Source organism: Babylonia areolata, chromosome 2, assembly GCF_041734735.1.
Source record: "Babylonia areolata isolate BAREFJ2019XMU chromosome 2, ASM4173473v1, whole genome shotgun sequence".
In the NCBI taxonomy this organism is placed as follows: Eukaryota; Metazoa; Mollusca; class Gastropoda; order Neogastropoda; family Buccinidae; genus Babylonia; species Babylonia areolata.
In genome coordinates, this window is record NC_134877.1 from 14,251,969 (window position 1) to 14,274,468 (window position 22,500).

Below are 22,500 nucleotides of genomic sequence, written 5' to 3' on the forward strand. Positions count from 1 at the left end.
ACAAAACTTCAGCAAGTTCAGATTCTCCTGTTGAGACAAAGCCCACCATTCAAGTGTTCTCTTGGTGAGACAAAGCCCACCATTCAAGTGTTCTCCCGTTGAGACAAAGCCCACCATTCAAGTGTTCTCTTGATGAGACAAAGCCCACCATTCAAGTGTTCTCTTGATGAGACAAAGCCCACCATTCAAGTGTTCTCCTGTTGAGACAAAGCCCACCATTCAAGTGTTCTCCCGTTGAGACAAAGCCCACCATTCAAGTGTTCTCCTGTTGAGACAAAGCCCACCATTCAAGTGTTCTCCTGTTGAGACAAAGCCCACCATTCAAGTGTTCTCCTGTAAAGACAAAGCCCACCATTCAAGTGTTCTCCTGTTGAGACAAAGCCCACCATTCAAGTGTTCTCTTGTTGAGACAAAGCCCACCATTCAAGTGTTCTCCTGTTGAGACAAAGCCCACCATTCAAGTGTTCTCCTGTAAAGACAAAGCCCACCATTCAAGTGTTCTCCTGTTGAGACAAAGCCTACCATTCAAGTGTTCTCTTGTTGAGACAAAGCCCACCATTCAAGTGTTCTGTTAGAGCAAAGCCCACCATTCAAGTGTTCTCCTGTTGAGACAAAGCCCACCATTCAAGTGTTCTCCTGTTGAGACAAAGCCTACCATTCAAGTGTTCTCTTGTTGAGACAAAGCCCACCATTCAAGTGTTCTCTTGTTGAGACAAAGCCCACCATTCAAGTTGTGGGCCTTCGTCACCAAGAGTAACAAAACTTATTTGTACGTTTGACACTTCCTCTCTCTCTGTCTGTATGTCTGTCTATATGTCTGTCTGTCTGCCTCTCTCTATTCCATTCTAATTATTTTGACTCAAACTATCATTATTTATCAACTGAGACGTCTCTTAGTACAGCCATTTCCCCAATTAAACACACACACACACACACACACACACACACACACACACACACACAGTGGCATACAAGCACGCACGTACACACATGCACGCACGAACAGGAAAAAAACCCACTGTTGTCCAGGGTGTTCCATTCAACAGCAGTACGGTAGAAGAAAGAGTTGTTGGGGTTTTTTTTTTTATAGTGATCCGTTTTACAAGGCGTGACAGTGAAGCCCCTGTCGTTGTTTCTAATGTATGTGTGGCTTGTCGCTGCTCCGTGTGTTCGCAATGTCTTCACTAGCTTGTGAGAATAAAAATCATGTTTAAACCAGAAAAAAAACAAACTATTCGTTTCCATGTACGTGTCAAATAGTTACTAATCTCCATGGGATGACACTGACAACAAAAGAACTGTTAGAACAAACAAACAAAAGTTGAAAACGAATAAGTAAAAAATTATTTATGTTTCCAGGTACTACACCAAGAGTTACTTCTCTCCAGGGAAGAGACTGACAACAAGAGAAATATTAGAACGAACAAAAGAAAGTTGAATTGAAAACAAATAAATAAAACTGTGTACGTTTCCAGGTACTACTACAAGAGTTACTGGGAGAGACTGACAACAAAAGATCTGTTAGAACAAAGTTAAAGTTGAAAATAGATAAATAAATAAAACACTTTACATTTCAAGGTACTACTACATTCTCTCCAGGGAAGAGACTGGCAACAAGAGAACTATTAGAACAAACAAAAGAAAGTTGAACTGAAAACAAATAAATAAAACTCTGTACATTTCAAGGTACTACTACAAGAGTTTCTACTCCCTGGGCAAGCGGCCTCCAGAGCCCCCACTTCCGGCCCGATCCCCAGGCACTCCCCGGGTCTCCTGCGACGACTACGACAACGGCAGCTGTCGGTGGTACGATGAATGGAACAACGACCATCTCCTGGACTACGAGTTCAACAAGTACACACTCATCTAACAATAACCAAAAAAAAAAACAGTGACCTGTCTGCGCTACAATGAAACATTGTTTTGTTTTGTTGTTTGTTGTTATTGCTTTTCCAGGAAAAATTCCCATGTATTTACTTAATTGTTCGTTTTGTTCAATCATTTTGTTTCATTTTATGTGAGGCATCTGTTGTTTTGTTGTGTGTGTGTGTGTGTGTGTGTGTGTAAGTTTTGTTACATTGCTTTTTTGTTGTTTTACAGCAGATGTGGTGAAGTTTACATGGATCAGTCCACGCATTTGATGCTTACTTGAAACTAAAACGGTTGTTGTTGTGTTTTTTTTTGACGGAGACGCAAAACATCTGATGCAAAAAAATAATAACAGTCTGATACAAATGGAATAAATAAAGCAAGATACCAGTGTAAGCACATTCACACAAACATACATATGCATACATGCACACAAACACACTTTCATACAGTCACTCTCCTCACACCAGTCGTTCAAAGATTTATTCAGCTTTCCACACATCGTCAGAAACACAAGTTCAGACATGTTATGATGCGGTTCAGAGAAATTTTTAGTGTGTGTAGCTATGTACAAAGACACTTGCCAAACTATGTGTTGGCACTGTTCAACATCCCAGACTGTACATTTGTAATGAGTTTATCCATACAGACAATTTTTGTAAATTATTTTTAACATTTTTTCAGATTGTTTCATGTAGTTTGTTGGGGTTTTTTGTCTTTTTTCTTTACCTCTTCTGATGAAATGTTTCTTTTTCTTACGATGCATATTTATGGTCTGTGTGTGTGTGTGTGCGAGTGTGTGTGCGTGTTCTCTTAAATTTCTTTTCCCCCCTCTATTGAAAAATACAAAATTAATGCTCAAATCATTTTGATGTCCAGATCATAATTATATTTATTTACTGTGAAAGTCACTACAAATCTGGAGTCTTTTGATATAAAAAATGACACATTACCAAATTACTTGGGTACAGTGCGAATCTCTTGTCCTGTGCTTTCCAATCTTTTGTCGTTTTTAGATTGTTGGTTGTTGTTGGGTGTTTGTTTTTGTTTTTTTTTGGGGGGGGGGGGGGGGGGTTGGTGGTGGTTGTTTTTTTTGGGGGGGTTCTTTTTGTTTTGTTTTGGGTTTTTTTTTGGGGGGGGTGGAGGATATGGATTGTGTGACTGGTGGTTTTATGTCCAATTTGTATCTGAATAATTCTGCTGATCTATGCAACTAGATTTTCTTTTATACAGAATTTGTGATGTGCTCAAGACTGTATATTGTCACTTTCACACCCACACAAACACATTTTACATTCTAATGAAATATTTCAACTCAACATACACAACAAAATACTGAGAATTTTTTTTATTTTTTTATTATTATTTCTACTCTGTCAATATATAGCATCTGACAGTGTACAATATCAATCAATAACAAGAGAAAAAAGGTCCAACACAGAACTCTGGCAATTAACGAAGATACCAATCAATCGATGTGAGTCATTGTGCCATAAGAAAAGTCAGTCAGGAAAATATTCCACTTCTTTGATCAGCTGCGCCAGAAACAGAAGCAATGTCTGGAAGTATCAGCAAATGGCTGGGCAGAGAGCAAAATGGCATTTAGTCACAGCAGTTAGCCAAGTCTCACAAGGTTTTTCCACAAGTCTGAGCGAAATAAATTCCATACTTTTTCCAGATTGCTGCGTTATGTTACATTTTCCAAGACCCAGAAACAAGGTCACATGCAAACATACAAATATGGGCAAACACATTCACAACATACATAATTTCAACACACAGAGAGAAGGGTTGGGAGAGAAAGAGTGGGTGAGGAAGTATGGAGTGTGTGTTTCTGTAATGGAAATATTCTTCCATACTAAAGGTGCAGTACAAGGCATGAAAATTCCAAGACCTCTCCTGACCTTGCATGGTAAAATATTTATTTCCATGACTTTTCCAGCCCTGAAAATGGTCTTCCTATTTTTGTCCAAGAATTTTCCACACTTCCATGACTGTGTGGAAACCCTGGTCTCATAATCTGGTCAAGGACCTTGATCCCTGTCATTCGTTCACTCCATCAAGGCATGCACAGAAGAATAACACATGAGCAACATAGAACACCTCAGCTCTCACGCATACCATGCTCCTACTATGACTAAATGAACACAAAATAACTTCTGTTACTTTGGAACTTGGAATCAAACTGACTGGTCCCATAAGTACATTCAAAAATAACACTGACTGTGCAACATGGAAACACTGACAATGGTTCTATCCATCAATGCTTGTTTTTCTCAATGGCAGTTGATATTTTTAATGATTTTCCTCATCAATGTTAACGTAAGTGGTATTTCAATAACATATAATTTTGGGGTGTTGGGGGGACTGGGGCAGTGGGGTTGTGGAGGGGGGGGGGGGGCTGAATTGTTTTTGCCTTTTTCAAAATTCCTCGTTTTCAACAACAGCAGATATAGTCACTTCTGTACAAAGACATAGTTCTGCATCATTTGTTCAGTAATGCCTGATGATCAATGAAAACAAGCATGGCCTTGGAAAACATAAGCTGACTTGTCATCTTTCTTTTACACAACAGATCAGAAGGCCTAAACCTATCCCAAGTGCTTAACTCAGCAATGTTTGCTCATGCCCTGAAGTCGTAAACTCCCCCTTTTTTTGTGCAAGTTCATGTTCTTTGGTAGACCTGTATTTAAAAAAAAACCCACAAAAAACCCCTAGTCTCCGATGATCACAAAAGAGTCTTAGTCTTTTCACTGTTTCATATTTGTGTGCCCAACTGGTCATTTGTGTACAGTGCAGTGCATAATACTGCCATGCAATATCATTTTCTCATTAAAGTCTTCAGATCTCATACTTTTCGGTCTCTGGTCCACCTAAAAAACGATGAAAACAGCAATCAAACAATGACACAAAATACATTCCCACCAACTCTTCATTGATATCATCAGAAATAGTGTTATGAAGTAGTAAGCCAGCATCATCCTTTATCAAGTCTGCTATGTTCTGTATCAACATCACAGCAGATACTTCACAAAAATTGTAACTTGTAAGTAAACTGAAACAGAGGTCACAGAGAAATTAAATTGATATATATATATATATATATATATATATATATATATATATATATATAAAGGCAATGTATCATAGGAAAAAGGAAAGAGTTCCTTTCTCTTTCGGAAACTGCATTCATGACTCATTTTCCTTGGTCATTGGATAATGCGACATGGATCATATATCTTCCAATGGGAGGAAAATGACCACACACACACACACACACAATCATCAATTTTCTTTGTGCTTCAAGTATCTGGGTAGTAATAAGGACTTAACAACAGCTTAACTTCCTATCAATACTTTATTGCATCCCTACCTCCTCCGCACCTCAAACGTGTTCACCTGTACACCTTTACTTAGAACTTATCTCCTCAGCTCTCCATTTATGTCTCCCAAGTAAAGTTTCACAAACGCTTGTAAGCTTTTCTTCAGCCACTTTCTGTGTGTATGCTTTTTCTTTCTCAGCACTTTGCAACCTAATTTCAGATTTCATTTTATACAAAGAGTGTTTTGCTCAGTCAGTAAAAAAATATATGTATTCACCAATGAACTTATCTTTCCCAGTCAGTAAAACAAAGTATTTCACTCTTTCCCAGTCAGTAAAACAAAGTATTTCACATGAAAGTTGGTCAGATTTAACAAACAACAAGTATACAAAACACAAACACCTAGCCACTTCTTCATACACTTCAGCAAAATTCGCAATGACCAATCCGCAGCAGAACAATAATCAGCAAAGACTGACAACTGTTTCATCAGAATGCTCATTCTGTTCACTAAGGCTTTGTTTCAAGACAGAAAAGACTGCTTGATCCCTTTCTGTTCAACATGCATATCTCTCAACAATGACAAAAATCAATAATAAATGTAAAAGGATGTGTTCAGGAAACGAGAGCACAATTTTATATTTGTACATGGTTAAGTGACATCACAATAACATGGTTATTATATCAGAGAAGAAGAAAAAAACATAGCGTGCCATTTTCTGTCATTAAAGACAGAGTCTCAGAGAGGAAAAATAAAGCAGCCTGTTTGAAGACCACATTAACAATAATCATATGGAGGGAATTTGCTGACATGCATAGCAACACTTCTACAACACTCAGATAAACCAACAAGAGCTTCATGACAAAAACCAAAGCTACAAACGGACTCATGTTCTGTACAATTGCAATCAATATTCTGATCACCTCGGACATTGCTTGGAAAATCAAAGATTATTGTTAAACAATCGATGCTGAGGGCTGGGTAGGACAGCAGGAGGGCTTGGGTGGGAAGAGGAAGAGGTGATGGAGGGTGAAGAGGGGGTTGTTGGGGGGGGGGGGGGGGGCCTGGGGGGGGGTGATCTCATACACCCACACATATTCATAAGATTCATACATGTATATACATATGTCAAGTATATTGTGCTGTCAGCGACGACTGGTCCTCTCTTTCATCTCTTTCATCACTTTCACAAACAGTCAAAACCACTGGTGGTTAGTTAATTCAGTCAACTATTTCAAAAGTTCAAAACACCCAAACAGCCTGTACACAACACTATGTACTATTTCAAGCATGCATAAATATTGTCCACTTTACAAAGACACTGAAGCACACCACTGAAACAAAAAAAACAGAAACATGACAGATGATGAGTTTCAGTTTCGAGGAGATGTCAAAGCATGTGAAATGATCCATATGCCCTACACCACATCTTCATAAAAATAATAATTTTTAAAAAGCATAAACCCAATGAGCTGGTCAGGATTTTGCCTGCCAGTGAAGTGGGAAAGCAACTGAATTCAGACAATGAGTTGGTAAGCCAAAACAGAAGTATCAAGTTATGCCAGAAGTTTTGTGCAATTGTAGCAACGCTCTTAAGACTTGTCCTCCTACAGGCTTCAGAGAGCATGACTGCCATTTGTTAATAACAAACATGAAATAGAGAACTATGACAATGACAAGCCAATCTGTACATACACTGGAAATGAGCACAAGAACAAGACTGTTGTTCCAACACTGAAAATAATGGTGTGCTGACCAGCTGATTTTTATCACTGACCTCAATGTCTCTTTACTTTCATACCTTGATCATTTCTTAAGGCATGGCAATCTGACACAGAAGGAAGACAACCTCTTAACATAAAAACTTCAACACATAAAATAACAGTAAAATTACAACATAAATACAATAGAACAACACAAGAAAACATGAAACAGAAATAGATGTAAAACTGACATTCAAAATATTCACCTTTTCAAAGCAACAAGAGCCCATCTTTTGGTAGCAAACATAGGTGACCATTTTGTGTACACTTGTCTTAACTTGTTTGGTGTGCACTTATCACCACTTATTGTATCTCCGTGGGTGGAATCCCTGTGGAATTTCAACAAGAAAACATATTTTTATTTACAGCAATGCTGAACACGGAACTCTTTCAGTAACGAAGTACTGAAAGACAGAGAGCAAGGAGAAATAGAATGCACTTACATGCATTAAAAAAAAAAAAAAAAAAAAAACACACACAAAAAAAAAACAGCATAGTAAGGCAGCCAAGAGCTACAGTATCACAGTAACAGACACCCTGGAATCATGGACCAAAATTTTAAGAAAGACCAGCGTCACACACATGTTTTAAGCAGAAACATACTCTTTCAAGAATGACTAAACAAGTCTTAAACACCACCAGTTTTAGTCTGATCCAAGTTGACCATGTCACATGATAAAGCATCCACAACAAATCATGGTGATTCAACCATACCATATACCAGCCCGAAAACCTTACCAAAAGGAACTGATGATGCAAAAAAGTTTTGAAGAATTTTCAGAAACACAGTTTATTCTTATAAATGCGATGCTTTATTTAAATATGGCTACTGTTCATAGCATTCTTTCCTGCAAGTCAAGCAGTGCCCCCTTTTTTTTGCTCTTTTTCTTTTTTTCTTTTTTTTTCTTTTTTTGCGGCTAGGTTAACTCTCCATCTTGATCAGTCTCACACATTCACTTGTGACAGCAGGGCTCGACATTCATGGTTCCTAACTTCCCAGCTGTCAGGGCAAGTAGATCATCATGTCAGGCAATTAATGTCTTTACAGAACTCATCCGACAGGGAAAGTGATACTTTTTAAGGCTAGCGTGTAGTGTTTTTCTGAAAACACAAGTCGCACTCCTGATACTGTTCATAAGCCACCCTCTTAGTCTAGCAGATGATATTTTGAGTATGACTTCAAGTGGACACCACTGGTTGCAATTTTTGGAGATCCAATTGTTATTTTTCTTACAGCATTGTTCATCTTCTGCTCATTAAATCACACAAGTCAAAATCACTGTGCAACAGACTACTCTCATTCCACTTCAAGCAAAAAAAAAAACAAAAAAAAAAAAAAAAAAAAAATTCCAAAGGTGGATTGACCTCCATGGATGAAGAGACAAAACTGAAATGTCACCAACAGCAGAATACGGTCAACAAGAGGGGAGAGAATGCAGTTTTCAGCTGAAATGGCTAAAAGAAATTCCAAGGCTGACAGTCAACAATGAAAACACACCAAAGGCAATGTTTTGTGAAGAGAGAGAGAATTTTTTTTTTATCTTATTCATTTCATTTCATTTTCTTTGTATGTATTCATTATTTCATGACAATGTTTATATTTTCATTTCTGATTATAACAGGCAAGTGCAAAATCTGTCAGGGCAAGAGAATTTTCCAGGATTTACAGAATGGGCAAGTGGGGAAAAAAGTTGATGTCAAGCCCTGGACGCTCAGCCATCTTTGAGTAGAGCACACTTTCTCTAAACCTCAGCTTTTCTGTAATTATAGACTGATGCAGAATGGTCATCAATTTTTATGTTTATCCATGACACAGGCCATACTGTATCCTGTAACTTCAAATTCATGTGTTTTGCTCACAGGTTATGGATGTACAACTTAAGACATAAAGCCAACAGAAAAAAAGATTGCATATCAAACCCATGAGATTCTTGTCAAATCCATTGATACAAAAGAAAGATGAGAAGTGTTAAATGTTGTTACTGATAAAATGTTGATGCAAAACAGGTCAGCAGATTCAACTGAATGTTGTTTTTTTTGTTGTTTTCTTCAAATATCAAGCATATCTCATTTACACACAAATGACAGAGTCTCATGCAGAGACTGAATTAACACCCTTTGTTTAAAAAACATCCAACAAAACGTTGACCCCTATGGTGCCACAAGTATATCGAGAGAAAAATGCTGTAACTCCACAACAAAATCTGGTGAATATCAATGGTGCAGCATCTATGGATTAGTTTTAATCCACCATTGTATCACCCTTATTGCACACGTTAATTCTAAATCTTCCAACATCTATTCCTATCCCCCATGTCTAATTCATGTTCAACCTAATGAAAATATTTGCTGATGCCCTTTTTGAAGTATCGCTCACATGTAATGCCACACTCCCTGAATCATTTACAACTGCTGCTGCTACTTCGTAACTTGCTCTGCTCATACTCTTAAACACTTATCTTCTACACAGCTCTAGAATTATAAAAAAAAAATGTATTAAAATTTTTTTTTAAAACACCAACTCACAGCTACTTTCAGTTCAGTTTCAAGGAGGTATCAAAGTGTGCAAGCTGAACCATATATGCTGCACATCACTGAAAAAAAAAAGGGGAAAAAAATGCAGTTGCCTGACCTTCACATAAACCTAATGCACTGGTCAGGGCTTGATAGCCTATCCAAGACTTAAAACTAAAACAACATAAGAGTGAAGAAGAAAAAAAAGCCATTTCTGACATCAGCTGAAACCGAAATACACCAAATAAGAGACTTTAGCAAAGCTGCATTCCTAAACAAAAAACCCGAAAAAATTAAAAGATTAAACATTACCCAAATGAATAAATAAATATTACCTTACAAAATAAACAAACATCACATTAAAACAAGAAATAAAAATAAATTAAAAAACCTTTTTTTCTGACAAAGAAAAGAAGACAGCACTACCAATGTATCTGTCAACGCAACTCTCTAATCTTTGACAGCAGATCAGAACAATCGACTCACACAACAGGTCAGACTGACCTATTCCCCTCTCGCCTACTCTTTGATCATGCCGCCACCCTCAATGGCCTCTTGAGAGCTGCACTCTTTGTCCTGTTTTGCCTGACCCCCATTCCTGTTTTGCCAACTCAGCTTTCTCTCTCTTTCTCAAACACACACACAAACACCAAAGAAGAAAGTGAGATTTTTTTTTTTTTTTTTTTTTAGAGTGTTTTTTTTTTTTAAAACGTACAAACACGCTCACACAATACAATGGTGAACTAAGAACAGGGGAATCTGGAACATCAGTTAAGTGATGGGCAAACTGGGAGTACCCAAACTGAGAATAGCAGAATCGGGCACTGGTGAATCAAGATGACACAGCTCACAAAACCTCCATGCTGTTATACCAGAAAAGAATACAGATCATGCAAGATAAACAATAGACAGAATCGTTGACAACAGCCTTCATCACACTGTTTTACAGCTGTGGTACATGGCAAGTGCTGCATCCGTGTCAAAAGACCAATCACTGTAAATGGTTAACAACTGTAGACCTCAAGATCCTACAATTAATTCTTTATGTGTTTTTCAAGTCTGTGTCTATTTCTGTGTATGAACATGTGATGTGTCTACATATATCTGTCTATTCAAGCAAAGTTGAAACAGATAATTATGGGGTATCCATCATTAATATGTTTTTGTGCATTCTGATACTTTGGTAAAAATTTGTGCCTAGATGCGAAAAATTGTTGTTTATCAAATTTGTTTCCAGAACAGTTCCTTGCTGATCTGAGGACCACCTTTTTGTGTTCAGTGTTCTGGATATAAGCACACACGTTTCTTTTTAAATCATAAGACTTCAAAAGAATAATCATTGCAGCATATGTGTGATGACTATAAAAATATGAAGATAATGAGTACAACTTTTAAAGGCACTGAGCTCTGCATATTTTATGTGTTATCAACAAACACTAGCGTTCAGCAAAATCCAGGACAGTCAGACATCTGCAAGGTGTGTGTCAACCAGGGGAGACCAACTTCCCACTATTCTATACGCCTGGGCTGGGTTGCACGTGCAGTCTTTGCAGCGCTAAGTTTGCTTACCGTTAAGACTCTTCCCAAGTGTATGGAGTTTTAGTACCAGTTTCCCTTTCAAAGTGGTGTCAGAGTGAGCTGACTGATCCATATACTCTACACCTCGTCTGCTGTAGTTAAAAACAAAACAAAACAAAAATAATAAAAAGCAGCAGATGCCTAAACCCAACATTACTGATCAGACGCCTTCAGTCCATGGAATTAGCGTAGAGTTAGGAGCGTTCCTATCTATAAGCAAATATAATGCTGCAAGGATTACTAATACAACCTAGCCCTGGACAATAATGTTCTGAACACATGTTCACTACCCGAAGCTTTTTTTCCAAATCAACCAAGAACATAAACAAAATCATCATCAGGAACAAAGATACAGTACAAAATGAAGCCATTGTTTCACAGTGTTTCCTGAACGCCAGAGACAGGAGAAGCGACAAACAGGTGAAGACTATAGTGGTGGCTGCAGCCCAAGAGAGATCTGACCATGCCGTGGAAACCTACGTGCTGGTCTAGAAAGCTCATTATGGGCAGGACGGAAAGATGGGGAGGAGTGAACCGATTGAAGTGGGTTCAAACCCCTGCCTGGCGCTGTCCTCAGTGGTAGAGCTGGGGGGGCTCCCCCAGACGAGGGGACAGGGAGAGGGGAACGGAGGGGGGCCGCAGCGAGGGTCGATCCCCCGTCTCCCCCAGGTAATGCTTGATGAGGGGACAGAAGGCCGAGTCCTGGCTCTGCCTGAAGACAAACTGCGGCTTCAGGGGGCAGAACAGCGGCTCCTTGATCGACGGCTGCCTGCAAAAACACATGGCAGAAACTCTGTGGAGTTATCCACATGAAATCTTAGAAGAGTCAGATGCAGGGGACAAACCATGAAAAGTTCACTGAAATGACTGTTTCAATAAACTTCTTCAAAATTGGTTCTAGATATATCAACCACATTCCTTGTTTGTATGTTTTGGGTTGTTTTTTTGGTTTTTTTTGCTGCAAGAAACTTCTTCAAAACTGGTATTCGATATACCAACCACAATTCCTTATTTGTATGTTGTTGTTCTTGTTGTTTTTGGAAGGATGGAGTCTTTATTTTTTATGAGGTGGGAGTGCAGGGGGGAGGGGGGGGGTTGTTACCCTAAGTTTTTTTTGTTGTTGTCCAATTCGTTTTACAGAATCAGAGATATTACTAACACATACAACACTGGCACATACACAAACATATTCAAGAACATAACATGGCTTTCATCTAAACATTTTTAAAGGTATTTATACAAACATTCTGTGTACAAACACATACTTACATATGTGTAAAGTGGAAAGTATCACTGAACAGAGGAAAGAAAGAATACATTTCACCAATTTTTCCACAAACACTAACATGTTGGGACAACAAACTCATTGCACTGCACTGAACTGCACTGACCTTATTTCCTCCATGACCTTGACCTTTTCACACCCATCTGGCGGCTCACGCACAAAGGGGCAGTACTTCTCTGGCTTGGGACTAGACACAAACTTGGAGGGTTCTGGTGAGCCTTGCTCACTGTCACCTATACATAACATTTCACACTTGTTTTGTAAATATTATACACATGTTAGGACAAAAACATGCATGTAAATGCCCCTAAATGTATGCCAAGGGATGATCAGTTCTTTTACTTGAGTACAAACAAAACAAACATAACAAATATGCCTGTTAAAACTTTACACCTGTGAAATGAATTTTTTTTTTTTTTTTAAATGCTACATCAAAAGAAACAGTCTGCTTTTAAGAACAGCCGAAGTCCAAACTACCTTAAAATCCGAAGTGCAAGTATAGCAAGGCAAGGAAAGGCAAAAAGGAAATTTCATGTGCCCCGTGGGGACATTGGGACATAACATACACATGCATCTTTTAAATACAAACAAACACAACAAAGCCCACTCTATCAACAAGCAGATTCGAATCAACAAGTCATCTTTCCCTAGCAATAGACAAAAATTATTTTCCCTTGCATTAAACAAAATTTCATCAAAAAGAAGAGACAAAGGATTTTAGTTTTAAGTCCACAAAATTCTTTTACTTTTTTTCTCCATAAAACAGCAAACCAAATCTAACAGAGCTAAAGTGGGTTTTAAAGTATCCAGATAAACATTTTTGTCTGATGCTGTCCAAAAAAAAAAAGACAAAAAAAAAGGGAGCAGTAATCATGTCATCTGTATGGTAACCTGAGAGGCAAAGTAAAAATGGTCACACACATAACATACGGCATACTTGTAAAAAAAATCAACTATCGCCACACAAGAAATGCAGCCCCAGCAGAAGCAGACAGACAGAAACCAGCCACAGCCTACCTTTGCTGGACTTGCTCTCCACACTGGTGGACCGGTTGTCCGGCAGCAGGAGGTCACGAACACTGCAGGGTGCCGAGGACTGGGGTGTTCCAGGATTGACGGGGTCAGAGCCGCACCCATCAGCAGCCACAGACAGGACATCGTCACTCTGTCCTGATGGGGTCTGGGTGTCCACCGTCCGTGTACAGCTCAGGCGGGTCACTTCAGGGATGGGCGCTCGGTGCCCGTCTGGAATGTCGTGGGCCTTGAAGAAAGGGAACAAACATGAAAAATCAACAAAATTAAAAAATGAAAAAACTCTGTGACTGGTAAGAAAAACAGTGGGCACAAACACCCACAAATGCACAAACACACATTTTGGAAACAGAAACATAACAGTTCATCAAATTATAAAACTTAACCGTTTTTAAAGAATGCGCTTACAGCAAATACACAACACAGGAAAACACTGACCATGTTACCAATCAGTGCCCATGACTTACAAATCAAACAGGGAAGATATAAAGATACACCGAAAGAACAAAGACTGTGTGATATTTGTAACAGTTTAGAAGATGAGATTCACCTTTTAGACAATTGTGCAAAGTACAATACTTACAGACACAGATTCCTAATCAATATATGTCATCCAAATGCAAAACCTGGTGAACTGATCCTTCTAACAGAATTATAACCAAGGCTGGCGAAATTTGTTTACGAATGTTTCTCTTCTTAATATGCTCATGTTTATGTTTCATTGTGTCTTATAAACTTTAAGGTTTTATGACAATAAGAAGTATTCTAATCTATTCTATTTTATTCTATTCTGTTCTGTTCACACACACACACACACCGTCTGGAATGTCATGGGCCTGGAGAGAAAGGGAACAAACATAAACAAAACAAACAAAATCTAATGACTGGTTAGAAAAACAGTTGGTACACCCACACACACACACACACACACTCACTCACTCACACGCATACACACTCACATGCATACATACACACACACCCATACACACATTATTTTTTTTTAACTCAAAATGAGAAGATGGGGGAAGAAAAAAAAGGAACACCAGGAATCATACATCTGAATTTAACTAAGATGCTGCAAACAACCCACAAAAGAGATTATCATTATACTTACAGCTGTAATGCTTTACATTTTCAACAATGAATTACATAAATATTAACTCTGGTCATCCCGTAACAAATGCTGACAATATCATTGTTTATCTATGTTTTTTCCAATGTTGCAAATCACAGCTAATTATAGTGCTACATCATTCTGGTCATCCTGTAACAAATGCTGACAATATCATTGTTTATCTATGTTTTTTCCAATGTTGCAAATCACAGCTAATGATAGTGCTACATCACTGTCCACCATTTTCTGGCACAGCAATTTGGTTTCAGGCAAGACTAGAAATATAAAGTATCAAATATTCACAAAAAAATATTTTAACATTTTTAAAAACTTTTTATTAACACTACTGATTACTAACAACTTACCTTGAAAGCATCAGCATCTTCTGAGTCTTGTCCAGAAAGAGAAGTAGTCCCAGACTTGGTAAGTACCAGCTTCTCAATTTCCTGAAATCACCCACATGCACATTCACTGTCCCCATTGTCAACACATTTTTTATCGGAATAAAAATAAATAAATGACATATATGCAATAAATCATGTACATAAACAAATCAAAGCACTTTTACTCACAACTTTCATATGCACGCTTTACTCTGAACCAAAGGGATGCCAGACAAACTCATGCATACAGACAGAAGGCCAGAGAAACTGTACATGGAAAGAGGGAGGGGGTGGGGTGGGGGAGGCTACTGTAGAAAGAGGTAGATTTTTTTGGGCCAGACTTCAAAAAGAGCTCAGTGAATATTCCCAAACAATCCAAAACAATCCTCACAAGTATGGCAAGTTCTTTACATGTCCATCTAAGCAATTTATGAGCAAAGAACCTAGTTAAAAAGAAGAAACAGAATGAAAAAGTAAGGAAAAAAGAACAGGTAGCAGATAAGAAACTGAGAAGAACTTTCAATCATACTATACTCTCTCTCTCTCTCTTTCTCACTCTCTCTCTCTCTCATGAGCAATGAGTACAATATAAAGAAGTCTCAATCTCAAAGAAAAGATAAAGTAATGGTAAACTGGAGACAGTGAAGGTGGGATGTCTTTAAAACTACAGGTTTCTTGTAGATCTAATACAGTATACTTTTATTATCTTTTTATTCATTTTGCAGTTAGTAAATCATCCCGTAGACTTATTTTCAAGGTCTTTCGAAAAATAGATACAAACATGCACACAAATACACACATGCATGCATGTATGTGTGCACACACAGACACACACACAAAGTCAGAAAGACAGTGTGCAACAAGCTGAATAAAAGAACAGAAAGCGCAGGCACACAGAACAGACTGTCCAACAGACAAAATTATGGATGATGCATGAATGAATGGATAAACAGACAAGACAAACCAGCAGATAGACAAACCCGCTGCTGGATGATAAATGTTATATTTAGATCGACAGATCAAGAATGCATGATAAACATTCCAATGTATACACCAAATTTCATGATGAACACTGACTATTCCAAGATAAAGGCAATCATTTGGGTTACTCAAGACCCTGGTCAAGAGTTTAGTGGGTAAAGGGGGGTGTGGGGAGGGTCCTCTAGATTTCATCCCTTTTCTTTCCCCCCAGTCACATCACAATTACAGCTTACACCTGGTACAAAGCACACATACTCACTCAGTCACACACACACACACACACACACACACACATGTATACACACAAACACATTACCCAGTATCACCTCCTAGCCATCTCTGACGGTCAGGTCTGTCCTCCACACAAAAGGGAAGAAAGACTTGGAGTATGTGGGGGAGGGGGGGGGGAACACACACTGACACAGGGACAGGCCTTAGCTAAACATTCCACAGTAAATGTCAGGGAAACAGGAGAATAGCGGGACATAGAGATGGCCAGAGGAAAAAGAAATGAAAAGAAAAGAAAACAGAAGCATGGGAAGGATAAAGGAAAATGGGATGGAAGTAGGACGGGAGGGGGAGGGGCAGTGGGAATGTTAGCAGGAGAGGAGGAGGAGGAAGTAGGGATGGGAATGAAGACAGACAACCCTTGACATCTGATAGTGTCGCTAACAGTCCTGCTGACCCCACAGGGCCTATCAGGACTGCCCAACTAAATAAATTCAACCATACTGATTACACACAAAACTCTTGTCACATCTGAAAAACAAATAAAAAATAATAATAATAATAATAATAATAATCATTAAAAAAAAACTTCAAAACAACATGAAATTCATGATATAAAATTATCATTTTAACTGTTAAACTCTTTAACTTTAATGCAAGTGAGTGCAGGCTGCGCTGACGTTGTCAACTCTTCTGCTAATTTTATCATCCCCAATTCCAAAAAAATGGTAAAGGATCAAAAATACTTTTAAAAAAAGTAACATACAAAATATTTTTAAAATGCACATATCACTGCAGAATGGACAGCTAGTGCCCAACCCAGTGTTTATAATATGACTAACTAATCACTTAGCAGCAAAACAGCACAGACAGTATATCATTAACAGCGGAAAAGATAAATACACCTTCAGAAACAGGAACACATTCACACACACACACCACACACCACTAACCTTTTCAAACAACCCAACAAGGACAAGAACCCATACACAGACATGACACAACACACTAACATAATGATACACCACCACAGACAACTTAAGAGGATGGTCACACACACAAAAACATGATGATACACCACCTTAGACAACCCAAGGCAGACTGCAAGTGTAACAGTACTAACACACACACACACACACACACACACACACACACACACACACACACACACACATAAACACAAACACACCACTATCATGATGATAAACCACCACAAACTGGAACAATCCAAGTTCCAACCCACAAAACACACATAATACCACACGCACGCACACACACACACACACACACAATGACACACCACCAAGGAAGACTGTAACAACCCAAAACCTTCCATCAACACAACCACCACCAAGCCTCTCACCCCAATATGACCCCATCCCCCCTTCACACCCTCACATCCCCCTCCCTTGTCACACCACTGTTTCCTTTTCATGACTGACAACAAAGTATGGGGGACAAGAGGCAGTTTCCTGCCCACCCCACCAACAATAAAACCTCAAACATATGGGTCACCCAGCACTTCTCTCCCCTGGCTCAAGTGGACAGTTACCATAAAATCTTCCCACCACTCAGGAGGGTATTACATGCTCCATGTTTACCACTGTACTATCTTCTCTCTCGTTCAGCGATCTTCATGACCCAGAAGAGCTCCACAAACTGAGATAAATAAAAGAACACATGGACTGATGGAGGAATTACGTTCAATGTCCTGTCATACTTATCGGCGATTGTAGACATCTTGTCAAAGTATCAATAATCAATTTGATTGTTTTGTGTCATCATTTAATTTTTTTTTTAAGCAAGAGAGGAGGGGGGTTGTATGGTGAGTTGGGGGGTTGGGGGGGGGGGGAAACAGGTTGGAAGGGCAGTGGAATCAAATATGAATATTTGAAATAAGTACATTTAAAGAACATTTGATTAGTTGTACTTCGTAAATCTAAAAGGGTAGATTACATACATGTAGTAATCTAAAATCCATAACAAAACGAAAGATAAATAACAAGCAATGGTGAAAAGAGACAAAAATAAATTGAGGTGTCTTTAAATTACAAAGTAATTAACAGAGGGGATTGGAGGGTCAAAAGGAAGAAAGGGGATGATAAGGCCTGAGTGGAAAGAACAGAAATGTGGTTTTTTTTAAGCATTTTAAAAGAGAGGTTGAGGGTGGCCACAAAAAACAACAAAAATAACAAAAAAAAGGAAGGATTGGCGTAATGAGGGTAGGGTGAAACTAAACGAGAGAAGAATGAAAACAGAAAAGTCACTGGAAAAAAAAAAGATAATCAAAGGGGAAGGAATAGACTAGAGGAATGAAAAAGATTATGGGGATATATTGGATATTCAGTAAGCACAAATTCCTAAATATGAAAATGTTAGGTCAGTCTAATAATTGGAGCTTAACAGTTACCCATATAATTGGTATCTGACAATTGTAGTAATGTTACTCTATAAATTCCAAAAATCCACCAGTCAGTCAAAAACAAAAATAAAATAAACATTTCTGACTTGTGACTTCAGTCCTGCTTTATCCTTAACACTAACAACACATATTAGTAACTGAGAAAATTCTGTTTTGTTTTGTGTAACTTTCCTTGAAGTTATCTGTGTATTTCTGATGTCATCGTGTATTTTGTTTAATCAAAACTGAAAGAAATAAAATAAGTCAAAGTCCAAAACCCCTCTCAGAACAGGTGACAAGGTCACCTTCTTGCACCTGTATTCCTTACCCTGCCAGAAAAAGGAGATTGCCTAAGGCCCAATTCTTGCCTTCCAATTCAGACAGCCAGGAATAAAAACAGGTAATATTATGGGTCAAAGAGTTCCCTTCCCCACTCAATGCAGTGTTATGATTCATTGAAAAGCCCGTAATTTAATCCTTTGAGAAAAGTGCAAACAGCACCACTCTCCAGATAAGCTTGGAGTTTGTGTGTGTTAAGTGTGTGTGTGTGTCTGTGTCTGTGTGACTCTGTGTGTGTGTGTGTGTGTGTGTGTGTGTGTGTGTGTGTGTGTGTGTGTGTGTGTGCTATGTCTGTGTGTGTCTATGTCTGTGTGTGTGTGTGTGTGTGTGTGTGTGTGTGTGTGTGCTTCTGTACATGTGCGTGTGTGTGTGTGTGTGTGTGTGTGTGTAAAGGTGTGTGCTGTTTGTGTCTGCTATCTTTTCCTGTTGGCTGCTTTCACTCAAATGTGTGTGGTGAATGTTGGTGACAGACACTAAACTTTAGTGTAGAAATGTTTCATTCACCCTGACATAACACCTGGTTTAATTTGGTTCAGGTCAAAGTCAGAACCTTTCAGCTATTTCCACATTTTACCACCTGGCTTGAGTCTGAACCCAAAGGAATTACACACAATGACCCATTAATGACACTCTGTGAGGGCCCCACAAGCCAACTAAGGACTTCTCTGTCAGTACAATAAGTGCTTCCCACCAGAATGATCCAACGAACCACGGAAATAAAGATACAAAATCTCATGGGAATAAAGCTGAAGAAAATCTTCGTCACATTTATAAACACTACACATACATATAGATATGTATGCACTCGAACACACCACACACACACATCTTAGAATGACAATGTACCTTTTTTTTGATGAAGCACAGTTCCTTGTTTCTTGCTGCTGCTTTTTTTTTTTTCATAAGATCATAGGCATAATTTGGCTGGGCAGGCAAACATGTACATGTATAAATCTTATTCTTTTTTTCTGCACTTCCACTGTCCTGTCATACTATATCACAACAGCCACCACAATGTAACTTTTTTAGTTTCACTTTAAGTCATGGCACATACATCTGAAGAACAGAAGGTGCCTGTTCCCTCACTTGACAAGAGCCATTTATTTCCCTCTTCATGTCCAACAGCTCTGATAAGGAATATAAACTTTGCCTTTCACTGTTAAAAAAATAAATAAATAAAATAATAATAATCATAATAATTTTTTTTTTTTTAATCATAATAAAAATCTTTTTTTTAAAGATAAATACATAAAAATACTACTACTACTAATAGGATTTAAAAGACACTAAATCTTGATTAAGTCAATTCTAGGCGCGTGCGCACACACACACACACACACACACACACACACACAAAAGGATGATAAATAAGCAAATAAATGTAAAACATGCAGACACACGTTCACCCATACACACACATGCATAACAGATATGCAACAAACATGCAGTTTCACAGATATGAAAGCATGATCAAATACACATAAACGTACATGAGCACCAACACACACACACACATTACCCTACACCCCCCCTCCTCCACACACTCATTGCTAGGCTACACATCGCAGCTTCCACAGCACATCCACACCCCCACACACCCCAAAGCCCCCCCCACACTCATTGCTAGGCTACACATCGCAGCTTCCACAGCACACCCACACCCCCACACACCCCAAAGCACCCGCCCCCCCTCCCCTTCCCCTCCCACACACACTTACTTGTACAAGCACACACACATACGCCCATATCCCCCATCCCCAACCCCACACACATATATGCACATATATATATACACCCGCACGTTCCAATATTCTGTTGCTCCCACAGTGTAGACATGCATACACACACATACCTCATCCTCCATACACGCATGCACGCACTTACACCCCCACGCACTCACACACGCGCACAAACACACAGACACAGAGGCTGCCACTGATTGGCCGCAAGAGGGGTGGGAAAAGATCTCTAGGTGTTTTTTAGTGTTTTATTGTTTTTGATTTTTTTTAATTTCAAGGCCTGACTAAGCTAAGCGCGTTGGGTTACGCTTCTGGTCAGGCATCTGCTTGGCAGATGTAGTGTAGTGTATGTGGAGTTGACCGAACGCAGTGACACCTCCTTGAGCTACTGATACTGATACTTCAGTCAACAACTGTTCATAAAAGGTACTCTCCAATGTGAATTTCTCTGCTTTGCCTCTGAACTACTGACTTTGGTGAACGTTATCAGTCAGGCATCAATCAAAACTTCAGTCACTACTTTTTGTGCAGCTTTGAGTGGCGCAAATGATTTTCCTGAAGAAAAGAAATGCAATCCCAAGAGTAAGTCAAAATAAAGAATGACAACTGATATTCTGACCTGTAAATTCAGTTTTATCACAGTGAGATGACAGCCCTTCACTGACCAGCATACTTGTCAGCAGCAATTATGGGGTTTTACACTTGGTATAGTGTATCTGAGAGAGAGAGAGAGAGAGAGAGAGAGAAACAGAGAGAGAATAAGAATCAGATAGAACTTGAACGGTTTAGATATATATATATACAGGCCCCTTATAAAGTGGTTATGAACAACAAACACCAAAGCAGAAATAAATAAATAAGTTGGTACGAGTCATAGTCCAGAGTAAACAATAAAATAGCAATTTCCCTGTATTCACATGCTCTGAACAGATCATCTACAGATAAAAAGACACATTTTGAACACTCTCACAAAGACACACTTATATAGAACGGTTTCAATAGAAACTGATGACATATGTAAACTAAGTTCAAATGCAAGAGAGAGAGAGAGAGAGGTCTAGACAAACTCAAAACAACTCAAAGCAAAAATACCAACTGGAATGTTTTAATTTAAATTTTAATCAGATCAAAATCGTCCGCCTTCCCAAATCTGCCATGGTGCCCCTCGTTAATGATACGCTGAGCTTCAAAACGCAAGCTCCACTGTGCTTCCAAGCAGGATCTACTCATTACTAACCACTGAACCAGCTTTGCTGACTGGATCAAGTCCTGAGCCCAGTCAAAACAAAGTTATTTTTTTCTGTTACGCAATGTTGTGACTGTGATGCTGATCTCTGACGCTGATTGTTTTGTATGGTTTATAATTTACCGTTGGCAAATCACTGAATTGAGTCTGATGAAAATTCAATGAAAAATGCAAGGTTTAACATGTCCAATGGCTTCTTCTATCACACCAAGCGATACGGTCTTGAGTTTTGCCCTTGATCTGCAGAGCCTTCATAAAGCAAATGGCTGTAAACTCACGAAAATTATACTTGAACTTTTGACAATTTTTGTTCTTCTATCACTTGCACGGACTTGCAGACAATTAAGTTCAGATCTCACACACACACACAACACACACACACACAACATCGATAAAGTAGATTATATCAACTTCTTGCACATCCAGTGATACACACACAGGACTGAGGAGACAAACTGACATACACCCACCCCACCCCCACCCCCACACACATGCAGACTCACCACATTGAGCCCCTCCACACTGTTTCGCTGGAACCGGTTCATCTTGGCTGGAATGTGCAGGGAGTGGGGAATGACGATGGGTTTGGAGCGAGCAAAGACAGTGGGGGGTGCAGTGAGGGACAAGGCGGAGGGGTGGACACCAGTCACGGGGCTCCACCGCTGCTTGCTCACCTCATGGCGGCTGCCCTCCTTCGTCTTCTG

At 39.0% G+C, this 22,500-nt stretch overlaps 2 protein-coding genes across 9 annotated transcripts in view; one reads left to right on the forward strand and one right to left on the reverse strand.

Annotated features, from left to right (window-relative positions):
* Positions 1-2,917, forward strand: part of LOC143298173 (uncharacterized) — a 39,584-nt gene extending 36,667 nt beyond the window's left edge. For 7 of the 8 annotated variants that reach the window (XM_076610931.1, XM_076610976.1, XM_076610949.1 and 4 more), the window contains exon 7: positions 1,687-2,917. In XM_076610931.1, the coding sequence (XP_076467046.1) occupies positions 1,687-1,870 (184 nt within the window). In that variant the 3' untranslated portion in view covers positions 1,871-2,917. Of the gene's footprint in view, positions 1-1,475; positions 1,552-1,686 lie in introns of those variants that run through there. The other variant, XM_076610985.1, reaches the window with a different exon arrangement.
* Positions 2,918-2,963: 46 nt separating this feature from the next.
* LOC143298207 (protein FAM117B-like) overlaps positions 2,964-22,500 on the reverse strand; it is a 24,597-nt gene continuing 5,060 nt past the window's right edge. The window contains exons 4-8 of the mRNA XM_076610999.1: positions 22,300-22,500; positions 14,845-14,925; positions 13,351-13,594; positions 12,440-12,566; positions 2,964-11,817 (exon numbers count right to left, since the gene is read on the reverse strand). The exon at positions 22,300-22,500 is cut by the window's right edge and continues 18 nt beyond it. Coding sequence (XP_076467114.1) covers positions 11,622-11,817; positions 12,440-12,566; positions 13,351-13,594; positions 14,845-14,925; positions 22,300-22,500 — 849 coding nt within the window. The 3' untranslated portion in view covers positions 2,964-11,621. The remainder of the gene's footprint in view (positions 11,818-12,439; positions 12,567-13,350; positions 13,595-14,844; positions 14,926-22,299) is intronic.